Source organism: Hylobates moloch, unplaced genomic scaffold, assembly GCF_009828535.3.
Source record: "Hylobates moloch isolate HMO894 unplaced genomic scaffold, HMol_V3 SCAFFOLD_9, whole genome shotgun sequence".
Classification (NCBI taxonomy): domain Eukaryota; kingdom Metazoa; phylum Chordata; class Mammalia; order Primates; family Hylobatidae; genus Hylobates; species Hylobates moloch.
Genome location: NW_026652284.1, coordinates 99,158,974 through 99,184,881, shown reverse-complemented (window position 1 = coordinate 99,184,881; position 25,908 = coordinate 99,158,974). Strand labels below are relative to the sequence as shown.

General features: G+C 37.6%; 1 protein-coding gene across 1 annotated transcript in view; it reads left to right on the top strand.

Annotated features, from left to right (window-relative positions):
* Nucleotides 1-16,053, top strand: part of TNFRSF11B (TNF receptor superfamily member 11b) — a 28,309-nt gene extending 12,256 nt beyond the window's left edge. The window contains exons 2-5 of the mRNA XM_032760324.2: nt 6,302-6,671; nt 10,673-10,864; nt 12,890-13,114; nt 14,844-16,053. Of these exons, the coding sequence (XP_032616215.1) occupies nt 6,302-6,671; nt 10,673-10,864; nt 12,890-13,114; nt 14,844-15,232 (1,176 nt within the window). The 3' untranslated portion in view covers nt 15,233-16,053. The remainder of the gene's footprint in view (nt 1-6,301; nt 6,672-10,672; nt 10,865-12,889; nt 13,115-14,843) is intronic.
* Nucleotides 16,054-25,908: the final 9,855 nt, after the last annotated feature.

The window sequence follows — 25,908 nt, the reverse complement described above, 5'->3', positions numbered from 1 at the left end:
AATTGTTGGCTCTTCCTGCTGTCAGTAATTAATAGCAACACCACATACCTACTGGCTAGAATTTATGGATGTGCTCTTCAATTGCTTCTTAGCACCACTCCCTCCCAATGCAACCAGCCAGCATGTCATACCTATTCCTTTCTCTCCTTCTTCATTACCAGTGCCCCTCACAATTTCCAACCTGTTTCTCTGTTGAGTCTTTTCTTGCTCTTCTTTCTCCCCTTTCATGCCTCCAATTGCTTTGCAGTGATTTGTGAGTATTTTACATCAGAATGGGTTTTTGGATGCATGCTTACATTAACTTATTCAACTCCACTTAGCCATATTCTCAGAACATAGCAATTGTTTCAATAAGTGCTTGTTGAATGAATAAATGAATTATTTGAGGAACGGAGGAAAAGGGGAGAGGAGGTGTAATATAAGACTACAAAAAATCAAATAAACTGACATTCACAGGAAGACAGTTTTTGATAACTTTCATAACTTATACTACAAGGGATCTTTAGTAAATTCACCATAGTATATATCCTGGATGTTTCCTTTCTTGGCTAAGACAAACTGTAAACTGACATGGTTTTCAAACTGACCAGAAGTTTAGCTAACTCTGGGTAGTCCTCAAATAGTTCTTTGTGGCAAAGATCATGACGAGGGATCACAAAAGGAACTCCCAAACCAAGTGGTTATTTCAGACTTTGTGTGGGCTTCTTTTAATGAATTTCCATAAATGGAAACCCACTGTGTCACTCATGGTTCTGCATACAGAAAGCAGGTCCAGTAGTATGGGATTGGCTGCATTGCATAATGTAAAAATAAACTTGCTGGACCAAGTGTATTCTTTTGTTTTTTTAGGAAGGTGCATACACCAGTAGAATTCTCTAGTCAAATCAATTGTGATCTGAGAAATTTTCAACTCAGTAGCTTTGGACAAGAGCTAGTCTTAGCACAAAGAAAAGTCAAGGTCAGTTTATCTGAACTTCAGGAAGGCTGTGATTGATCTCCAAACATTGGTGGTCTTCTAACTCTATGTCCTTGAGACTGAATGAAAACTAAGCACTTTAGGGCTTACTTTTGGACTATGCATGAAGGGAATAGTGTAAGGGAAAGCATTTGGTAAATGTTAAAGGAGTTGACCAAAAAATTCATTTTATCTGGCACATGCTCTAAGTTTGAATTCTGCCTGCACCAATTACTATGATGTGAAACAAGTTAATTACCCTGACTCATTTTTATAGTTGGTGGAGACGTAATGATAACAATGATTAAACATTCTAAGTAGGTATAAACTAAAATATATATATTGTTTATTCTTCCACTGTCTGGCACAGAGTTGCTTTAATACATGTATGCTTGAATGAAATAGACAAAACAAGTCAGGCGTGGTGGCTCACACCTGTAATCCCAGCACTTTGGAAGGCTGAAGCAGGCAGATCACTTGAGCCCAGAGTTCAAGACCAGCCTGGGCAACATAGTGAGATCCGTCTCAATAAAAATAAAATTGAAATAGACAAAATAAAATTCCATGTTCAAAATACTTTTCTTCTTGCATATACCATTATGATACTTTCCTACTTCTTAAATATGGAGAATTATTAGAAATTTGTATATTTGTGACCAACAGCTCAATGATTAATTGCAAAATTAGAGCATTTAATAAAAATTATATAGATATATCTTAAATATTTTATTGACTTAAAACATTTAAGTAAACATCCATTCCTCTGTATTTTGAGATACAACTAAACCCCTTCTTAGAGACAGTGTTTGCTAAGTCTCATGCTGCCTTTCTTACAAAACCCTTTTCTGTAAGTATTACCCGTCCATTCAGCTTTGGAACTTAAAGATATTTATGAAACTAATTGATTAAATGATCCTTCTAGATGTTTTCCCTGTTTTAACAGTTATCTCACCTATTCCAAATTCTGCAGTAGGTTGTTTGTGTGTTTTATTTTGAGGGTAAGGGAAAGGCTTCATTTTTTTCAAGTCATTCCAAAGCATTCCATTTACTTTTCATAGAAAAATAATTCTTTTTCACACTCATGTTTGTTGGTTTATGTAATAATTGAATTTCCTAATTATAGTTACAACTAGCATAAACAGATTCAGAACTGACTTTTGTTAAGCATGCAACTCCACTGGTAGGATCAAACATAAGCTGGCTTGCTAGAGGAAAAGCATAACTGACAAGCTGGGACATCAGGTGATTTTACAGAGGGAATGGAAGGTGTGGGTGAATCTGAAGAGGGGAGGTTGGTAAAGAGTTCTGCTATAAAGAGGGGTTTCACAAATAAAACAAGGTGGAACAAGAAGTATGAAGAGGATTAGAGCAAGACTTTTTTCCAAGTGCACTGGGTAATTAAACTATGAAACCAAAGGATAATACAATGATAGATCTAGAAAAGGCATTAGAGAACAGCTAATTCAACTCACCCACCATCTTCACCTACTACCATCGTCTGCTAGCATTTGATGTGTGAGAAAAGATGCTTATGCTTAAAATGGAAAATTCTTTAACATTGCTGAACATTAAAAATGGAAGGCAAGGAGAGGGACAAAGCTAACTGAGATGAAACCTTAACTGTCCTTTCAAAAAAAAGGAACGGAGGCTTCAGGAAGAAATTCTGAACTGATGAGAAGCACTAGATTAGAAGACTTTCAGATTCTCTTAAAGCATAAGTGGTCTATACCAAATGATGGGTAGCCGGGGAATGGGAGGAGGACGAAAGCAAGAACACAGAAAAAAAATCATTTAATTCTTTTTTCAAATTCAAGCATAAAACAAAAAAAAGTAGGCTTTTTGTTTTGTTTTTGTTTTGAGACAGAGTCTCGCTCTGTCGCCAGGCTGGAGTGCAGTGGTGCGATCTCAGAGTTGCTTCTTCTACATACAGCACCTCATGCTTACGCAGACACACCTATGCATGTGTCCCAGCTTGGGCAGATGCTCATCAAGTGTCTGCATTTTACACAGAAATGAATTTTTAAGGTCTTATTAGGTTTTAAATATTATCAAGTGGCAAAGGAGCTGTATCCAATGTTAAGGTGATCTGTCCTGTGGCATCTTTTTCATTGCTTTTCCAGGAAATAAGCAGAAGAGACTGAGAGAAAGGACTGAGATGAAGAGCTCTATTAATCTTGCCCATCCTCTGTCCAGTAACTGAGTCCAGAAATTCTGTGTGGGAATTGGGGCTAACCAAAGATTGAGACTTAAACATCCAATTTTGGCCACACAGAGCCTGTGTTTTTACCAAAGTGGAAAAATCTTCAACTAAAACAGAGGCTCAATTGAACTCACTGAAAACAAGTTTGTAATTTCTCAAGGCTTTCCCAGTTTCAAAAATGTATATGATTATTCCACGTGATAGCCTTGGAGAAATTACCTTCATTAACATACTCTCTAATTCATAAGTTGACCTTATTTCTTCATTTTCTCTGTGGGTTCCTTTCACCTCAACCTCCCTGTATCTTTAAGAAAGAGCAACAAATTTTTTAAGCATAGTTTTGGGAAACCAGTAATATCATGTCCAAATACCTAGAAAAATATAAATGGCATCAGCATTCTTGGTCATATCCGTATTTATACGGCTTCTTCTAATGAAGATCACAGGCACCATCTGTGGAGTTTTCCCATCCTGTTCTCATCATTTTTTGGCAAGGGAGAAGAGTCCGTGTTGATGAACAAATGGGCACACCTGAACCATGTTGAAATGGGAAAGGCAGACCAGTGGGAAGTTCTGCTGGGGAAAACTTCAGGGCTCCTACCTACCAGGATGTGACTCACTTAGCAGTGGCACTCAAGATAAAGGAATCCCTCTAGATCTCTAAGCCAGGCCTCTTGAAAGCAAACACAACTCTCAAAAGTGGCTTTCCAGGAAACTGAATGTGAACAGCAAGAGAAAATAGTATTTCTCATTACTTTCACATGTTTTGCAAGTTGAATCAGGAAATCCTCATTTTATAATATTGAGAATTGATTATACTATGAGCCCTCAATTATGTATCATATATAATTCTCCTATATATTATAGGAGGATTAATTATATTACAGGAGCCCTGAAAGATGTCCCATTATATATTCAAATGACAAACTAGCAACAAAGTCAGACATGTCATCTTGCTTTCTTGCATTACTTTGATCATTATTTGTAATTATTTGCTGTAATTATTTCTTATTATTGTCTGTGTGCTCACTCAGCTATGAACTTGAAGGCAAGGACCATTTGCATTTTATGCATGCCACATGCTAAGTTCCCTCCATGATGCCTGGTACATAGTGGATGCTCAATGAGTGTGTGTTGAATGAAGAAGTAGGTTCCATCTATTTCTGAAAGATTCAGAACAAACCAGAGCTGCCACTCACTACTGGTCCATTTCTGTAATCTAGTGTCAACCCACTCCACCTAAGACAATTAAAAGCCCCAGGAAAATTCAAGAAGATGCTTTCACTAGAAACTCTCAGGTCAAGGGAATGTCCTGAAAAGGCCACTGAAGCAGCTCTGAGCTTGCAGTGAATTTTCCTTATTGTTGGTTGGGAGTTTCTTACATTATAGCACTCACTGTCTTTGAAAATTGTCTCTGTAAAGAGGTCAATGACTGGATGAGATGTTTCATTCTTCTCTTCTGGTTTATCAACTCATATTAGGTCAAATCAGCCCAAACACTTGCCATGTTCCCGTAAGAAGTGAATGAAGTTACTTCAGTTAAAATGTTCAAATGCTTATGAAAAAGGCCATTCTTTATCTTTGCCACCCCTAACTCAAAAGGGTGTGCTGTTTCCCTAGCTTGGCATGCCTTTTCCAGGTCAGGGGGTTCCTGTGAGATTTCCTGAATTCTGCAAAGAGAGTTTGGAAAAAATTATTGTTTGGTTTACCACCTCCCCAAAGCCTGAAAATAGTCAGTGTTGATCCCCGTACCAAAAACAAACAAACCACCCCCTACACACAAATAACACAGTTTCTTCTGAGCGTGTGATTCCCGTAATTAGTGTGAAGAACTACTTCAGTGCTCCCTGGAAGACCTTTGGGGATCTAAAATACAAGATAGAATACCCAGTTGAAACTCTCCTTCCAAGTGGCACCCTTGCCCATGAAATCCTCTTTCCCCTACTGCACAGGCCTCTTCCTGCCTTTATGTATGGAAACTTCTGAACCCTGCCTGCTCCCTGAAATTTATCCCAGTACACCTGAAGAGATGTGGCGGTTTAATTTACTTAATATTGTTTTTAGATGTCATTCACCTGTGAGAGTCAAGACTGCTGGTCAATATGATGTTTAGAGAAAATATCAACCTTACATTCGAGGAATCTTTTCGGTGAACTGCAAGCTTATGGCAACAAGGGTCATGTCTGACTCACCAGCATATTCCTGGTGCTTGACACCTAGTAGGCATTCAACCTATATCTGTTGTGTGAATGAGTGGTAGGAATGATTGTTGTAATCATACACCTTCACATATCACCAACTCTTCAGTATTTTCTTGGAATCAAAAAGTCTCAGAATAGGAAAACTGAAAGAGGTATCCTTTAGTCCCCAGTATGAGCACCCTGCTTAGAAATGTTAATCTCCCTATTTTCCCTTCCATGTTTCCAGGCTTCTTTACCTGCTCTCTCTCCTTTTTTAAAAGAACAATAATTGCATAGTTTATTATAATGTATTATTTTTACTCCTCTAATTGGATTAACTCCATAAGGGCAGAATTTCTTGCTGTTTTATTCAGAGTTGTATCCCAAGTGCCCAGAACAAAGTCTAGCACATACTAAAGGCTCAGTTAATTATTTGTCAAATGAATAAATGAAAAGATAATTATTTAGTATGCACCCCAGGCGTCAGAAGCACTGCAGGTGTTTTAAATCCCTGGGCCCAATCCCACGTCGGTGGAATAAGAATACTTAAGGATATGAATCCCAGGAATCTACATTTTTAACAGGTGATTTGTGTAGCTGTTCTGAGAACTACCAGTTAATCCAACTCACTCACCTAGAGATAATCCTGAAACCCAAGGTGACAAAGTGTGTTTCAGGTCACATGGTAATTCAGCAGTGCATCTAAGTGTTACAGTTCTATTTTGATGGGCTTTCTACTCCAGTCGTCTTTGAGCCTGGATTTTACTTAATATGTTCACTGCTATCTGCATTCCTGGTCTTTGAGATTAAGCTCCTGGAGGCAAAAATTATGGCTTCTAAGCTTACTTTGTGGCAAATCTCATTAGGCTTAAGGTAATACAGGACTTTGAGTCAAATGATACTGTTGCACATAAGAACAATCCTATTTTCATGCTAAGATGCCACTGTGTTCCTTTCTCCTTCTAGTTTCTGGACATCTCCATTAAATGGACCACCCAGGAAACGTTTCCTCCAAAGTACCTTCATTATGACGAAGAAAACTCTCATCAGCTGTTGTGTGACAAATGTCCTCCTGGTACCTACCTAAAACAACACTGTACAGCGAAGTGGAAGACCGTGTGCGCCCCTTGCCCTGACCACTACTACACAGACAGCTGGCACACCAGTGACGAGTGTCTATACTGCAGCCCTGTGTGCAAGGAGCTGCAGTACGTCAAGCAGGAGTGCAATCGCACCCACAACCGTGTGTGCGAATGCAAGGAAGGGCGCTACCTTGAGATAGAGTTCTGCTTGAAACATAGGAGCTGCCCTCCTGGATTTGGAGTGGTGCAAGCTGGTACGTGTCAATGTGCAGCAAAAGTAATTAGGATCATGCAAATTCAGATAATTGTGACAGTTTAGGAGAACACTTTTCTTCTGATGACATTATAGGATAGCAAATTGCAAAGGTTATGAAACCTGCCAGGTAGGTACTACGTGTCTGGAGTGCTTCGAAAGGACCATTGGTCAGAGGAATACTTTGCCACTACAGGGCAATTTAGTGACAAATCTCAAATGCAGCAAATTATTCTCTCATGAGATGCATGATAGGTTTTTCTTTTTTTTAAGAAACAAACTCAAGTTGCACTGTTGATAGTTGATCTATACCTCTGTTTCACTTCGGCATGGACACCTTCAAACTACAGTGCTTTTTCACAAGCATCAGAAATGTTAATTTATACCAAGAGAGTAATTATGCTGATATTAATGAGACTCTGGAGTGCTAACAATAAGCAGTTATAATTAATTATGTAAAAAATAAGAATGGTGAGGGGAATTGGATTTCATTATTAAAAACAAGGCTAGTTCTTCCTTTAGCATGGGAGCTGAGTGTCTGGGAGGACAAAGACTATAGCAGCGTCTCTTCAATGAGCTTGTTCTTTATCTTAGACAAAACAGATTGTCAAGCCAAGAGCAAGCACTTGTCTATAAACAAAGTGCTTTCTCTTTTGCATTTTGAACAGCATAGGTTAGGGCTCATGTGTATTGAATCTTTTAAACCAGTAACCCACATTTTTTTCTGCCACATTTGTGAAGCTTCAGTGCACTCTATAACTTTTCATAGCTTGAGAAAATTAAGAGTATCCCCTTACTTAGATGGAAGAAGTAATCAGTATAGATTCTGATGACTCAGTTTGAATCAGTGTTTCTCAACTTCAGCCCTACTGACATTTTAAGAAATATCTGGATTCCTGGGCTGGACTCCTTTTTGTGGGCAGCTGTCCTGTGCATTGTAGAATTTTAGCAGCATCCCTGGACTCTAGCCACTAGATACCAATAGCAGTCCTTCCCCCATGTGACAACCAAAAATGTCTTCAGACATTGTCAAATGTCGTCAGGTGGCAAAATCGCTCCTGGTTGAGAACAGGGTCATCAATGCTAAGTATCTGTAACTATTTTAACTCTCAAAACTTATAATATACAAAGTCTAAATTATTAGATGACCAATACTTTGGGTTTAAAGGCATACAAATGAAACATTCAAAAATCAAAATATATTCTGTTTCTCAAATAGTGAATCTTATAAAATTAATCACAGAAGATGCAAATTGCATCAGAGTCTCTTAAAATTCCTCTTAGTATGAGTATTTGAGGGAGGAATTGGTGATATTTCCTACTTTCTATTGGATGGTACTTTGAGATTCAAAAGCTAAGCTAAATTGTGTGTGTGTCGGGGTGCGTGGTGTGGAATCCCATCAGATAAAAGCAAACCCATGTAATTCATTCTGTAAGTTGTATATGTAGAAAAATTAAACGTGGGCTATGCAGCTTGGAAACTAGAAAATTTTGAAAAATAATGGAAATCACAAGGATCTTTCTTAAATAAGTATGAAAATCTGTTTGTAGAATGAAGCAAGCAGGCAGCCAGAAGACTCAGAACAAAAGTACACATTTTACTCTGTGTACACTGGCAGCACAGTGAGATTTATTTACCTCTCCCTCCTAAAAACCCACACAGTGGTTCCTCTTGGGAAATAAGAGGTTTCCAGCCCAAAGAGAAGGAAAGACTATGTGGTGTTACTCTAAAAAGTATTTAATAACAGTTTTGTTGTTGCTGTTGCTGTTTTGAAATCAGATTGTCTCCTCTCCATATTTTATTTACTTCATTCATTCTGTTAATTCCTGTGGAATTACTTATGGCAAGCATGGTGAATTCTCAACTGTAAAGCCAAATTTCTCCATCATTATAATTTCACATTTTGCCTGGCAGGTTATAATTTTTATATTTCCACCGACAGTAATAAGGTAAAATCATTACTTAGATGGATAGATATTTTTCATAAAAAGTACCATCAGTTATAAAGAGGGAAGTCATGTTCAGGAAGGTCATTAGATAAAGCTTCTGAATATATTATGAAACATTAGTTCTGTCATTCTTAGACTCTTTTTGTTAAATAACTTTAAAAGCTAACTTACCTAAAAGAAATATCTGACACATATGAACTTCTCATTAGGATGCATGAGAAGACCCAAGCCACAGATATATATCTGAAGAATGACAAGATTCTTAGGCCCAGCATGGTGGCTCACACCTGTAATCTCAAGAGTTTGAGAGGTCAAGGCGGGTGGATCACCTGAGGTCAGGAGTTCAAGACCAGCCTGGCCAACATGATGAAACCGTGTCTCTACTAAAAATACAAAAATTAGCCGGGTGTGGTGGTGCATGCCTGTAACCCTAGCTACTCAGGAGGCGGAGACAGGAGAATCACTTGAACCCTGGAGGCAGAAGTTGTGGTGAGCTGAGATCCCACTATTGCACTCCAGCCTGGGTGACAGAGATGAGACTCCGTCCCCGCTGCCGCCCCCGCCTTACCCCCCAAAAAGATTCTTCTTCATGCAGAACATACGGCAGTCAACAAAGGGAGACCTGGGTTCAGGTGTCCAAGTCACTTATTTCCAGTAAATTAACAATGAAAGAACACCATGGAATCCCTGCCCAAATACCTCTGCTTATGATATTGTAGAATTTGGTGTAGAGCTGGATCCCACTTAAGGAGTAGGATGTAGTAGGAAAGTACTAAAAAACACACAAACAAAAAACCCTCTTTGCTTTGTAAGGTGGTTCCTAAGATAATGTCAGTGCAACGCTGGAAATAACATTTAATATGTGAAGGTTTTAGGCTGTGCTTTCCCCTCCTGTCTTTTTTTCTGCCAGCCCTTTGTCATTTTTACAGGTCAATGAATCAGGTAGAAAGGACTAAGAGACAGGAGATGAAACTAGAACCAATCCATTTTGCCCCTTTATTTTCTGGTTTTGGTAAAAGATACAATGAGGTAGGAGGCTGACATTTTTTATAAATGAAGTTTAATAACTTTCTGTAGCTTTGATTTTTCTCTTTCATATTTGTCATCTTGCATAAGCCAGAATTGGCCTGTAAAATCTACATTTGAATATTGAAGTCTAAATCTGTTCAACTAGCTTACACTAGATGGGGATATTTTCATATTCAGATACACTGGAATGTTTGATCTAGCCATGCATAATAGAGTCAAGTATTTGAAGGTATTTATTTTTAATAGCGTCTTTAGTTGTTGACTGGTTCAAGTTTTTCTGCCAATGATTTCTTCAAATTTATCAAATATCTTTCCATCATGAAGTAAAATGCCCTTGCAGTCACCCTTCCTGAAGTTTTAATGACTCTGCTCTTTTAAACAGTTTAAGCAAATAGTATATCATCTTCCGTTTACTATGTAGCTTAACTGCAGGCTTATGCTTTTGAGTCAGCGGCCAACTTTATTGCCACCTTCAAAAGTTTATTATAATGTTGTAAATTTTTACTTCTCAAGGTTAGCATACTTAAGAGTTGCTTCACAATTAGGATTCAGGAAAGAAAGAACTTCAGTAGAAACTGATTGGAGTTTAATGATGCAGCATTCAATGGGTACTAATTTCAAAGAATGATATTACAGCAGACACACAGCAGTTATCTTGATGATTTTCTAGGAATAATTGTATGAAGAATATGGCTGACAACAAGGCCTTACTGCCACTCGGCGGAGGCTGGACTAATGAACACCCTACCCTTCTTTCCTTTCCTCTCACATTTCATGAGCGTTTTGTAGGTAACGAGAAAACTGACTTTCATTTGTATTACAAGGAGAAGAAACTGCCAAAGGGGATGATGATGGAAGTTTTGTTCTGTCTAATGAAGTGAAAAATGAAAATGCTAGAGTTTTGTGCAACATAAAAGTAGCAGTAAAAACCAAGTGAAAAGTCTTTCCAAAACTGTGTTAAGAGGGCATCTGCTGGGAAAGGATTTGAGGAGAAGGTACTAAATTGCTTGGTATTTTCCATAGGAACCCCAGAGCGAAATACAGTTTGCAAAAGATGTCCAGATGGGTTCTTCTCAAATGAGACGTCATCTAAAGCACCCTGTAGAAAACACACAAATTGCAGTGTCTTTGGTCTCCTGCTAACTCAGAAAGGAAATGCAACACACGACAATATATGTTCCGGAAACAGTGAATCAACTCAAAAATGTGGAATAGGTAATTACATTCCAAAATACGTCTTTGTACGATTTTGTAGTATCATCTCTCTCTGAGTTGAACACAAGGCCTCCGGCCACATTCTTGGTCAAACTCACATTTTCCCTTTCTTGAATCTTAACCAGCTAAGGCTACTCTGGATGCATCACTGCTAAAGCTACAACTCAGAATCTCTCAAAAAGTCATCTTCTCGCAGATAACACCTCAAAGCTCGACTTTCTCTCCTTTCACATTGAAATCAAATCTTACCCATAGGCGAAGGGCAGTGTCAAGTTTGCCACTGAGATGGAATTAGGAGAATCCAAATTGTAGAATTCAAGTTATGTGTTCTTACTTTCAAGAGTGTCTGTATTACTAGCTAAAGTATAAATTGGCAACTAAGAAGCAAAGTGATATAAAAATGATGACAAATTAGGCCAGGCGTGTAATCCCAAGACTTTAGGGGGCCAAGGTGGGCAGATCACTTGAGGTCAGGAGTTCAAGACCAGCCTGACTAACATGGTGAAACCCAGTCTCTACTAAAAATACAAAAATTAGCTGGGCGTGGTGGCGGGCATCTGTAGTACTAGCTACTTGGGGCTGAGGCAAGAGAATCGCTTGAACCCAGGAGGCAGAGGTTGCAGTGAGCTGAGATTGTACCATTGCATTCCAGTCTGGGCAACAGAGCGAGACTTCATCTCAAAAAAAACAAAAACAAAAACAAAAACAAAACAAAAAACCAAACCAAACCTTGACAAATTAGAAATGTGTACTTGGATTTGTTACCTATGGTATTAGTGGAACTGTTGCATGGAAGTTCCAAGCTACTCTGGTTGTGTTAAGCTCTTCATTGGGTACAGGTCACTAGTATTAAGCTCAGGTTATTCAAATGCATTCCACGGTAGTGATGACAATTCATCAGGCTAGTGTGTGTGTTCACCTTGTCACTCCCACCACTAGACTAATCTCAGACCTTCACTGAAAGACGCATCACACTAAAGATGATTTGCTTTTTTGTGTTTAATCAAGTAATGGTATAAACCAGCTTGACTCTCTCCAAACAGGTTTTTGTACTATAAAGAAGTTTATAAAGCATAGGAACGTGAATTGATATATATGTATATATTTATGAGATTCCAGTTCCAACATTTTTTCATTGTGTAATCGAAATCATAGACAAGCTATTTAGCCTTTGTTTTCTTATCTAAAAAAAAAAGATGAAGGAAGGGGTATTAAAAGGAGTGATCAAATTCTAACATTCCCTTTAATTCATTTTTAATTTCACTGTTTTTCATTTATTGTGCACTTACTGTGTGGTACTGTGCTATGGAGGCTTTAATATTTACAAAAACACTGTGAAAGTTGCTTCAGATGAATATAGGTAGTGGAATGGCAGAACTAGTATTCAAAGCCAGGTCTGATGAATCCAAAAACAAACCCCCATTACTCCCATTTTCTGGGACATACTTACTCTACCCAGATGCTCTGGCCTTTGTAATGCCTACGTAAATAACATAGTTTTATGTTTGGTTATTTTCCCACGTAATGCCTACTTATATATCTGTATCTATCGCTTGCCTTGTTTCCAAACGTAAACTATGTGTCTAGATGCAGGCATAAAATAATATACTACTCTAAATTACTGTTCAAATTCCTTTAAGTCAGTGATAATATTTGTTTTGACATTAATCGTGAAGTTCCCCGTGGGTAGTAGGTAAACCTTTAACAGAATGTTAATATTTGTATTCATTGCAAGAATTTTTGGCTGTTACTTATTTACAGCAATATTTCATTCTAATTAGACATTTACTAATCTTTCTCTTGAAAACAATGCCCAGAAAAGAACATTAGAAGGCACATAAGCTCAGTTGGTCTCTGCCACTAAGACCAGCCAACAGAAGCTTGATTTTATTCAAACTTTGCATTTTAGCATATTTTAGCTTGGAAAATTTAATTGTGTTGGTTTTTTGTTTTTGTTTGTATTGAATAGACTTTCAGAAATCCAATTGTTGAGTAAATCTTCTTGGTTTTCTAACCTTTCTTTAGATGTTACCCTGTGTGAGGAGGCATTCTTCAGGTTTGCTGTTCCTACAAAGTTTACGCCTAACTGGCTTAGTGTCTTGGTAGACAATTTGCCTGGCACCAAAGTAAACGCAGAGAGTGTAGAGAGGATAAAACGGCGACACAGCTCACAGGAACAGACTTTCCAGCTACTGAAGTTATGGAAACATCAAAACAAAGACCAAGATATAGTCAAGAAGATCATCCAAGGTATGATAATCTAAAATAAAAAGATCAATCAGAAATCAAAGACACCTATTTATCATAAACCAGGAACAAGATTGCATGCCTGTTTGGTTGTGTGGATCTTGTTTCCCTGTTGGAATCATTGTTGGACTGAAAAAGTTTCCACCAACTGATAATGTAGATGTGATCCCAAAAACAGTTATACAAGGTTTTGTCCTCACCCCTGCTCCCCAGTTTCCTTGTAAAGTATGTTGAACACTCTAACAGAAGAGAAATGCATTTGAAGGCAGGACTATATCTCAGGGAGTCGCTTCCAGATCCCTTAACTCTTCTGTAAGCAGCCCCTCTAGACCACCAAGGAGAAGCTCTATAACCACTTTGTATCTTACATTCCATCTCTACCAAGAAGCTCTGTTGTATTTACTTGGTAATTCTCTCCAGGTAGGCTTTTCATAGCTTACAAATATTGTCTTATTAATCCTCATGATGTGGCCTGTATTAAAATTATTTTAATGGCATATGTTATGAGAATAAATGAGATAAAGTCTGAAAAGTGTTTGAGCCTCTTGTAGGAAAAAGCTAGTTACAGCAAAATATTCTCACATCTTATAAGTTTATATAAAGATTCTCCTTTAGAAATGGTGTGAGAGAGAAACAGAGATAGGGAGAGAAGTGGGAAAGAATCTGAAGAAAAGGAGTTTCATCCAGCATGGACTCTAAGCTTTACAACACATCATGGAAAGAGTTCTGACTTCAATAAGCATTGGGAGGACATGCTAGAAGAAAAAGGAAGGAGGCTTTCCATAATGCAGACAGGGTCAATGAGAAATTCATTCTGGTCCTCACCAGTAGTTAAATGACTGTATAGTCTTGCACCACCCTAAAAAACTTCAAGTATCTGAAACCGAGGCAACAGATTTTAGGAGACCAACGTCTTTGAGAGCTGAACGCTTTTATTTATGCAAAGAGTAAACTTTTATTATGTTTTGGGCAAACCAAAAGTATTCTTTGAATTTATAATTAGCCCTGAAGCCAAAAGAAAAGAGAAAATCAGAGACCATTAGAATTGGAAGCAACCAAATTCCCTATTTTATAAATGAGGACATTTTAACCCAGAAAGATGAACCGATTTGCTTAAGGCTCACAGATACTAAATGACTCATGTCATTAATAGAAATGTTTGTTCCTCCCTCTTAGGTTTATACCCTAGCTTATTACTGAAATATTCTCTAGGCTGTGTGTCTCTTTTAGTTCCTTGACCTCATGTCTTTGGGTTTTCAGATATCCTCCTTATGGAGGTAGTCCTCTGGTGCTATTTTTATTCTTTAAAGGCTAGTTAGAGCAATGAACTTATCAACTAGTGCATACTAATGAAACTTTATATTACAAAGTAGCTAACTTGAATACTTTCCTTTTTTTCTGAAATGTTATGGTTTTAATTTCTCAAAGTTTTTCTTAGAAAACTGAGAGTGATGTGTCTTATTTTCTACTGTTAATTTTCAAAATTAGGGGCTTCTTCCAAAGTTTTGTTGGATGTCAAAAACATATAGCATATTATCTTATTATAACAAAAAATATTTATCTCAGTTCTTAGAAATAAATGGTATCACTTAACTCCCTCTCAAAAGAAAAGGTTATCATTGAAATATAATTATGAAATTCTGCGAGAACCTTTTGCCTCACACTTCTTTTATAATGGCATTCGATGAATATAAATGATGTGAGCACTTATTTGGGCTTTTGCTTTATGCAGATATTGACCTCTGTGAAAACAGCGTGCAGCGGCACATTGGACATGCTAACCTCACCTTTGAGCAGCTTCGTAGCTTGATGGAAAGCTTACCGGGAAAGAAAGTGGGAGCAGAAGACATTGAAAAAACAACAAAGGCATGCAAATCCAGTGACCAGATTCTGAAGCTGCTCAGTTTGTGGAGAATAAAAAATGGCGACCAAGACACCTTGAAGGGCCTAATGCACGCACTAAAGCACTCGAAGACGTACCACTTTCCCAAAACCGTCACTCAGAGTCTAAAGAAGACCATCAGGTTCCTTCACAGCTTCACAATGTACAAATTGTATCAGCAGTTATTTTTAGAAATGATAGGTAACCAGGTCCAATCAGTAAAAATAAGCTGCTTATAACTGGAAATGGCCATTGAGCTGTTTCCTCACAATTGGCGAGATCCCATGGATGAGTAAACTGTTTCTCAGGCACTTGAGGCGTTCAGTGATATCTTTCTCATTACCAATGACTAATTTTGCCACAAGGTACTAAAAGAAACTATGATGTGGAGAAAGAACTAACATCTCCTCCAATAAACCCCAAATGGTTAATCCAACTGTCAGATCTGGTCCGTTATCTACTGACTATATTTTCCCTTATTACTGCTTGCAGTAATTCAATTGGAAATTTAAAAAAAAAAAACTAGACTCCATTGTGCCTTACTAAATATGGGAGTGTCTAACTTAAATAGCTTTGAGATTTCAGCTATGCTAGAGGCTTTTATTAGAAAGCCATATTTTTTTTGTAAAAGTTACTAATATATCTGTAACACTATTACAGTATTGCTATTTATATTCATTCAGATATAAGATTTGTACATATTATCATCCCATAAAGAAATGGTATGACTTAATTTTAGAAAGAAAAAATTATATTCTGTTTACTATGACAAATGAAAGAGATAAAATATATATTTTTAATGGAAAGTTTGTAGCATTTTTCTAATAGGTACTGCCATTTTTTTCTGTGTGGAGTATTTTTATAATTTTATCTGTATAAGCTGTAATATCATTTTATAGAAAATGCATTATTTAGTCAATTGTTTAATGTTGGAAAACATATGAAATATAAATTATCTGAATATTAGATGCTCTGAGAAATTGAATGTACCTTATTTAAAAGATTTTGTGGTTTTATAACTATATAAATGACATTATTAAAGTTTTCAAATTATTTTTTATTGCTTTTTCTGTTGCTTTTATTTGAATGGGACATTAATGGGTCTGAGCTTTCATAATTTCCCTGTTATCACCAGGAACATCTGGGAAGTGTTAAAAATGCAGATTCCTGGACCAATTTGTTGAAAAACTCTGGCAATGAGAGCAGAAACTTGCATTTTTAACAAGTTCCAAAGTAATTCGTATTACACTAAAATTGGAGAACTTCTGAAGTCAGCCTTAGATTACAGATAGTGCAAGCCACTTATAACTGCTGCCACTAACTCTGAGACACCAAGCTACGTAAGCTATTTTGGTAGCAAATAAGAGAAACTAGCACTCAAGAAAAATTAAAAAATAATAATTGGAAGAGTAGTGTACTGATTGAGTTGAATGGTGGTCACCCAAAAGATATTTTCATAATTCGCAGAAGCTGTAAACATTTCCTTATTTAGAAAAAGTGTCATTGTGCACGGGGGAGGGGGGAAACATCGCTCATTGGGGCCTGTTGGGGGCTGGGGGGCTAGTGGAGGGATAGCGTTAGGAGAAATACCTAATGTAGATGAGAGGTTGATGGGTGCAGGAAACCACCATGTCACGCGTATATCTATGTAACAAACCTGCCCATTCTGCACATGTATCCAAGAACTTAAATTTAAAAAAAGAAGAAGAAGAAGAAGAAACCGGTTTTGGGGAATTGCATAAATTAAATATAAACTAGGATATAACTATAAAAAATAAATAGCATTCCATTTCAGGCTGCTTAATTTTTTGGCATAAATTTATCTGAAGGGTGTCACACACTTGTACTAATTTTTAACTACATCTAAAGCTGAATTAATAATAAAAACCTCAACTTTAAAAAAAGTATCATTGTAATTAAGTTGAGGATCTTTAGATGAAGAAAGCATTTTAGGTTATTCAGGTGGGCCATAAATCCAATGACAATTGTCTATGAGACACACAGAGTAGATAAACAGAAGAGAAGATGATGTGAAGACAGAGGCAGAGGTGGAAGTCATATAGCTGTTAAGTCAAGGAAGCTAAGAGCAGCCAGTAACAGGCTGCCCCCACTCTGCTGGAGCCTCTGTAGGGAGTGGAGCTCTGCTGACATCCGGATTTTGGAATTCTGGCTACCAGAACTGTCAGAGAATAACTTTCTATTGTTTGAAACCATGCAGTCTGTGGTAATTTGCTGCAGCAGCCACAGGACACTAACGAAGATGCCATCCAAGCTTTAAAAAGAGCTGAATCAATTTTTTTTTTTGGGGGGGGGGGAGTGATGGCTCAAAATTTTTTTATTTTCAGAGCTTGCAACAGTTGCTTAGCAATACTAGCTAAGCTGATACAATCTGAAGGCCATTCCACCTTTATCTTTAGGCATTTGACCAACAGAATCTCTTGCAAACAAGATCACAGACCATTTGGGATCTGTCTCAAGGAGTGTGTGGGAAGAGGTCCTCTCCCCCATATACTTTTCTAAACAAGATTGTTTTATAGCCAAATGCAATTCAAACCCATAACATAGCAATTAATCATCTTCAGTATCACTGGTTCCCATTACCCCCAGAATAGGAAGTTGAGGTAAGAGGGGAGAGACTGTCTTCTGTTGTAAGAAAAACCTAGCTACACCTCAATGAGGCAATGATGGCAAGGAGGCTGGCACCAGAGGATGGGGATGAGTAGGCGCTAAAACAGGCCTCTCTAGAACTCTGGGTCCTTTGGGACAGAAGGTCCAACTCTTCCTCCTAGTCAAACATCTTTGTATCTTTTAGTTCCAAATTCCAAATTCCCAGGAAGGAAATTCTAATGATCTTAGGTTGAGATTGATGTAAAGACATGGCCATTGAGGGTCTGTCCTTGTTTATCAGTTGTACTTCCCAGGAAGATGATATCATTGTGAATGGGGCCCAGTAACTACTTCCTATCCCTTCCTAGTGTATATTGCCTTCCTCACTTTACTATGAATTAGAATTTAGAGTTGACACAGACCATCCCTGTGAAAGCAGATTTGTGAAATTAGATCAGTTATAGCCACCTTGATAGAAGAGTACATCTAGGTAAATATCACACAGACTCAAACCTGGAAAAATTAAAAGTGAAAGTGAAGTCAAGAGGCTCTAACCTGCATAACAGGCCTCCCAATGTTGCAATATTGGACATGACAAAAGTGGTGGAAATTACATGCTGATAGTAGCAGCAGAAGGCCAAGAGTTAACTAACACACTTCATTCTCCCTTCAGCAGCTCCAGTTCTTCCCTCAAAGTTCTTTGCAGAAAATGAATACATGCTGATAGTAGCAGCAGAAGGCCAAGAGTTAACTAACACACTTCATTCTCCCTTCAGCGGCTCCAGTTCTTCCCTCAAAGTTCTTTGCAGAAAATGAAATGACCTACACAACTCCGCAAAGTTTAAGAAAAGTTTGAAAGTTTACGGCATCAAGGCTAAATTATTCAAATGCTTATTTAATTGGCCTCCCTGGCTGCTCCTTTGGGTTCAGTTTACCTTGAACTTCTCTTCCAAGGGAGATAAAATTTGTAAGTATCATGCCAGTCCTTTTTTTTGTTTGTTTTGTTTTTTTTTTTGAGATGGAGTTTTGCTCTGTCACCAGGCTAGAGTGAATGCAGTGGCATGATCTTGGCTCACTGCAACCTCCGCCTCCCAGGTTCAAGCGATTCCTCTGCCTCAGCCTCCTGAGTAGCTGGGACTACAGGCATGTGCCACCACACCCTGCTAATTTTTTGTATTTTAGTAGAGACGGGGTTTCACCATGTTGGCCAGGATGGTCTCCATCTCCTGACCTCATGATTTGCCTGCCTCAGCCTCCCAAAGTGCTGGGATTACAGGCGTGAACCACCATGCCTGGCCTCTATTTTTAAAAAAAATTTAATTCTGAATTCATTTTGGATGTACAGAATCACTGAAAAGACAGTAAATAGTTTTCTAATATACCCTTTACCTGGCCTCCTCTAAAATTATCATTTTTCATAACCATTATTCACTTATTAAAAGTAAGAAATTGGCTGGGTGTGGTGGCTCACGCCTATAATCCCAGCACTTTGGGAGGCCAAGGCAGGCGGATCACGAGGTCAGGAGATCGAGACCATCCTGGCTAACATGGTGAAACCCCGTCTCTACTAAAAATACAAAAAATTAGCCAGGCGCGGTAGCGGGCACCTATAGTCCCAGCTACTCGGGAGGCTGAGGCAGGAGAATGGCATGAACCTGGGAGGTGGAGCTTGCAGTGAGCCAAGATCACACCACTGCACTCCAGCCTGGGTGACAGAGTGAGACTCTGTCTCAAAAAAAAAAAAAAAAAAAAAAAAAAGCAAGAAATTAATCTTAGTCTAACACTATTAACTAAACTGCCAGCTTTACTGAGATTTTCCCAGTGTTTTCAGTGGTGTTCATCTTCTGTTTCAAGACCAAATGAAGAGCCCATGTTGCATTTTGTCATCACCTCTTCTTAGTCTCCTGTGATCTGTGACAGTTTTTCAGTCTATGTTGTCTTTCTTCAACTTGGCGCTTTTTGAAGAGAAGTGGTCAGCTCTTTTGTAAAATATCCTTCAACTTTTGTTTTTCTGATGTTTTCTCATGAATAGACTGAGATTATGGGTTTGGGAAGGAATATTGTAAAATCCATAACTCTTCTCATTGCATCCGATAGGGGGCCAATCATATCAGCATGACTAATTACTGTTAATGTCAATTTAAACGTGATGACTTGGTTAAAATGGTTTTGCCAGGTTTTTCCACTGTAAAGTTACTATTTTTCCCTTTATATACTCTATTCATTAGAATTATTTGTTAGATCGTTAGATCTAGCCCACATTCAAGGAAAGGAAAATTAAACTCTTCGTATTGGAGAAAGAGATATCAAGGAATTTGTGGTAATATATTAAAACTACCACAGATTTAGTCACTTTAGGGAAGAGATTCTCAGAGGCTCTGAAAAAACCATTTCTCCTTAAAGATTCTTCCACTAATTTTAGCATTCATCAATCAATCTTGCCTGCAGCAACTGTTATTGTGTGTTTCTAATGGGGATTTTCTATTTCCCTCATTCCCCCTACATTTAAATGCTTTCATTCTCTTCTGCCGATTTGTGTCAATCATTTATTTATATGCTTATGGACTCAAGAATATTAATGTTATTCTTTGGATTACATTCCAATAATATCACAACTTATGTTGCTCAAATTGTTTCAGCTTTGGCCATTGGCTCTTGTGCCTTTCAATATGCCCCTGCCCATCCTTATTTTCTTGGGCATTTTGTGTTTTCTGGCACTATTAGGTTCTCCATGCTCATCTTGCATTTCCTCTTCCCCAACCCTAGAACCAGGCATTTTTCTTTTTATTCTAAAATGGTATTTAAAAACCACAATCCAGGTGCTAGGTATGCTATTTGCTACTCAGGTATCACTGCTTCTAGGCCATTTCAGTAGACAGAGCTAGTAAATAATATGTATGTTAACCCATGCATGTTTACACATACTTATTTCTATATCTATATACATATATATTCTGTGTAATACACACAGCTATAGAAGTCACTGGGTTCATTCTAGCCTTCACTCTCCTTCCCCCTGATTATTTGTGTCATCCTTCTGAGAGTGAGAAACATGGCTCACATTATATGTAATTTATGTATTTGTTAACCACAGATGCATGTAAAGTATTTTCAGATTTTCTAACAGGTATCCCTGTGAGAAACAAATTTATCAACTAGAATATAGTATTATTTAACAGTTCTTTTTGTCTTCAGCTTTACAGTATGCATTCAAAACATCTTTCAAAGTCACTTGGGCCAACTCTTTTGTCCTCACCCCTTCTGTGAGGTTACGTCATATATTGAAATAATTACATTTAATTCTTACAGTCTACATTCTACCCTGGAGAATCCCCCTATACCCTGAATGATTTAATTTGCATACAATTACATACTTTTTGTGGCATACCAATGGTTTTGACAACAGCATAAAATCATGTATCCACCGACATATTGTCATATATCACAGTTCCATTACCCTATCAATCTGGGTAGCTCCTTTGTAGTTAGTCTCTGCCCCCTCCATCACCTCCTAGCAACCACTGAACTGTTTCCCATTCTTATAATTTTACCTTTTCTAAAATGTTATATAAACTGAATCATACAATATGTTGCCTTTTTTGTGACTGTTTTCACATAGCGAAATGCATTAGAGATTCCATTCATATTGCTATGTGAATTAATAGTTTGCTCTTTTATCTTTCTGAGTAACATTCCATTAGACGACCATTGTTTCAGTTTTCCACTCACCTGTTGAAGTAGATCGTAGTTATTTGCTATTTGAGAGGATTACGAATAAAGTTACTATAAATTTTGCATAATAATTTTTATGTGAACATACATTTTCAACTCACTTGGGTAAATACCAAGGAATGAGATTGGAGGGTTATATGATAAGTTTATGTTTAATTATAAGAAACTGCCAAACTCTTTTCCAACTTGGCTGTACTATTTTGCTTTTCCAACAATAAATGAGAGTTCTTATTGTTTTACATTCTTGCCAGAACCTCATTTGGCCAAGTTTTATTATTTATTTATTTTTTAGCCATTCTTACATTGTTTCGTGGGATCTTATTGTGCTCCTAATTTGCATTTGTCTAATGACTAACTGAATTAGTTTACTGGGGCTGCCATAATAAAATACCACAGACTGGGTGCTGAAACAACAGAAATTTACTTCCCACATTTCTGGAGGCCAGAAGTTCAAGGTCAAGTTTCTTTCAGGCTTGGTTTCTGGCAGAACCTCTTTTCCTGGTTATAGATGGCTGCCTTCGCATTGTATCTGCACATGGCCTTTCCTCTGTGCACATGCAGAGGGAGATCTCTCATGTGTCTTTCTCTTCTTGTAAGAACACCAGCACTCTGTGATTAGGGTCCCACCCTTATGACTTCACTTAAAATTAATTATCTCCATATAACCCCCATCTCCAAATACATGATAGGGGTTAGGGCTTTAACATATAAATTTTGGGGACAGTTTATTACATAATACTAATAATGTTGAGCATCTTTTCATGTTTATTTGCCATCTATATATCTTCTTTGATGAAATGTCAGTCAAGATCTTTTGCGCATTTTTAAAGTTATATTGTTTATTTTCTTCTAATTGTTGAGTTTTAAGAGTACTTTGCATATTCTGGGTACAAAACCTTTTTCAAGTGTGCAATTTACAAACATAGTTGCTTAATCTGGGGCTTACCTTTTAATACTCTTACTGTGCGTTCTACAGAGCAAAAGTTTTAGATGTTGGTACAGTTTATCTTTCTCTTTTAATGAATTGTGCTTTCGGTGTCATATCTATATACTCATCAACAGACCCACAGATTTCCTTCTGTTTTTTCATAGCTTCACATTTCAAATATAGGTTTAGGATCCATTTTGAGTTAATTTTTGTACAATGTATGTTGAAATTCTTCTCTTTTCTTTTTGCATATGGATGGCCCATTGTTCCAGTGTGATTTGTTGAAAAGGTTAGCATTTCTTCATTGAATTGCCTTTGCATTTTTGTCAAAAATTGAAATGTTTGTGCTAGTATATTTCTGGGCTCTGTATTCTGTTCCATTAACTTATTAAATCTATCTTCTCACCAATGCCACACTATCTTAGTCACACTTGCTTTATAGTAAGTCTTCAAGGTATTTGGTGGTTGTTTGGTTACTTGGGAATGTGTTGTTTTCTCTTACCTTTTAGTATGCCTCATATTTTTGTTGTTGTTGTTAAAAGTCTGGTGGGTTAGGAAAGTCTGGGAGATAGTTTTTATACCTGGCAATGGGCATGCCTTTCTTTCCTCCTGCTAGAACCTTAATGGAGGGTTTTGACTTAATCCAAGTGAAAATTGGACAGGTTTTATGATTTTGTTGTTGTTGCTATGGTTATACTCAGTGAACCGCAGATTTCAAATTCCTATAGATAGCTTATTTCTAGGGTGGTGGATATATATCAGAGCAATATTTACTTGATTCTGAGTTTTAGATCTACCTTTGAACTGTGCATCAAAGAGGTTCTCTTTGTACATTTCTTGTTCTTCTCCTATCCCTCTCTCAATGGTATTCTGCTGTTAGTTGTTATTGGAAGCTTCTTAGCTTCACAGTGAAGGGTGTTAGGTACAGTCTCTGTTGTTCTCATTAAGACTGTGTTAAGTATGTCTGTTTCCCTGGGGTGTGTGGCGTTTTCAGCTTTCCTGCTTTTCTCTTGGCTGTATTTGTGGGCTCTGTACTTAATCTGGCTGCTCTTCCTAGGAATATACTTTTATTTCTTCCATCCTGTTCCATTTCCTCAGCTGCAATGAGTGGTCACCAATATCCTAAAGTCAGTAGTTTTGCTTTCCCTCCATAGATTAAACACTCTTGAGTGAGATTTGCTGCTCTCGTGCAGGGCGACTGCTCTCAAAGATTGCATGGCTCTTTCTGATCTTTGAGTACTTAACGGGTTAATGGAGAAAGATCCTGCAAAAGGCTACAGATTCCCCCAGTTTTTCTAACACCCAGGGATATCTACACTGTTCCACCAACCCACACTAGGCCTACATTGATTTTTCAGCTAGTCTACTGAATTCTTCTTACTCGTGTCCAGTTGTATCAACCTCAGATAGGCACTCATTTGTACGTCCTCTCTCTCCAGAGTCACTGTCCCTTAGATTTGGGGCCAGTTATTCGTTCTGTGACCTCAGTTCTCCAATGAGTTTTTGAAAGTCATGATTTTGAACTTGAATTTGATTCTTTTCTGTCGTTAGTTTGGGAACATCACTAATATTTGCTGTCTACACTTTCCAGTTTCATATATACCAGGGTGGGAGCCAGAGCATATCAAGTCAATTTCATCTTTTAAAGACTTGATGTAAAAGATTGATTTGGAGTTAAAATTATCTCCATGAGTTCAGATCCACTGTGTCCTCTTGCTCATCTAGAAACCTATGTAAGTTGTGAAATATTTTATGAATATTACAGTCTAAAATATCAAAACTAAGAAATGCTATTGAAGTCTTTATTCTAGATGTGTTAGCAAAACATTTTATGAAGTCCACTCTTTTTTATTTATTTTCATTATCTTATTCAATAGACTATCTTCAGTTTTTGATTCATATATTGAAAGTCTCATTTGTTAGTTATTGAAAAGGTTTTTGAGTACTCAAGACAATGTACTTTAAACCCAGTTCTAAGCAAGAGATACAGTTGCAAACCACTACTACATTCAAGAGCATAGAGTTTTAGGTTGTTTTAATTTGTAATGTGTAAAATTATTCTCAAACAGAAGTTATTTACACATGGGTATAGAGATGATTTTGTGTGTGTGAGTGTGTGTGTGTGTGTATGCGAGAGCGAGAGAGCGAGAGAGCACATGCTCTGATAGAGAATTCTAAGACCTTCACCAATGTGGAGCTCAATAGCCCCAGAAATATCTCCTTTCTGAAACACTTAGTCCCTTCAGAGTTATTTCCTTAATTAATGCCTAAACTCAATCTGAGGGACAAGCTTTTACTATCCTCTTACCTTGATCAAGGGTTCCCAATGGCTATTATCTGTTCAATTAGTGTAATTCCAATTGTCGGTGTTGAATACAACTATGCTCCAATTTTTATGACTTCCTTGCTGTTATGTTTCAAATTTCTCTTTCCCAGACTAGGAAATTATAAAACAGGGATTTAACCTTAATAATAGCTAGCAGCAATTCTCTCTCTACCTGAGTTTAAATACATCTGTTCTGAAGATTGTTATAATCTAGTTGGGGAAACAGGATATACACATGAAAGAATGTTTACTAGTACCAGATGGTATGTGCTTAGTGCCAATTGAGTTGTATAAACAGGGACAGTCATCAAATGTCATCTCTCAACCTTAGGACAGACCAAGAAGCAGTAACTTCAGCTAAGTCTTGTAGGAAAAATGTATGTAACATGTTGGGGAAACACTGGTTAGATCCATGTGGTTTGTATAAAAATTCAATGAGGGCTGGGCGCGGTGGCTCATGCCTGTAATCCCAGCACTTTGGGAAGCTGAGGCGGGTGGATCACGAGGTCAGGAGTTGGAAACCAGCCTGGCCAGCATGGTGAAATCCCGTCTCTACTAAAAATACAAAAATTAGCTGGGCGTGGTGGTAGGTGCCTGTAATTCCAGCTACTTGGGAGTCTGAGGCAGGGGAATCACTTGAACCCAGGAGGCGCAGGTTGCAGTGAGCCGAGGTCACACCATTGTACTCCAGCCTGGGTGACAAGAGCAAAACTCTGTCTCAAAAAGAAAAAAAAAAATTCAATGAGTAGTATAAAATAAGCTTATAGAAGCTGATTGATAATATACTGTGGGTTGTAGTCGATAAAAGTAAATTGCTTTATCTTTCCAGAAACCTTCATTTCTGTTTGCTAAATACCTTTGTCTTTTAATAAACTGCTCTCTCACATCCTCTCAACTTAACCATATATTTCCAATGGGGACTGATAATTCCCAACCTTTCCCCAGCTCTAACCCAAGATTTACACATGGGTATAGAGATGATTTTGTGTGTATGAGTGTGTGTGTATCAATCAGAGAACTTTCTTAGGATCTGTACATTTGGAATTACTTAAAAATGATTTTTCTGTTTAATGAAAAGATGTAAAGATGTTGAACCTAAGGATGCCAGAGCCAAAGAGAGAGAAATCTAAAACTAGGGAGAAGAGACAGGCAAAGAATCCTAATGTTCAGGCCCTTGGTTCTAGCCATAGCTTTTCTTCCTCTTTTAGTTTTGTGAATCATTTTGAATTTGCCTTTTTACCCAAGTCGGTTTCTGTCCCTCTCTTGTAAACAAGAGTCCTGACTAATATATGGAGTACATAAGAAGGCCTTGAATGTCAGAC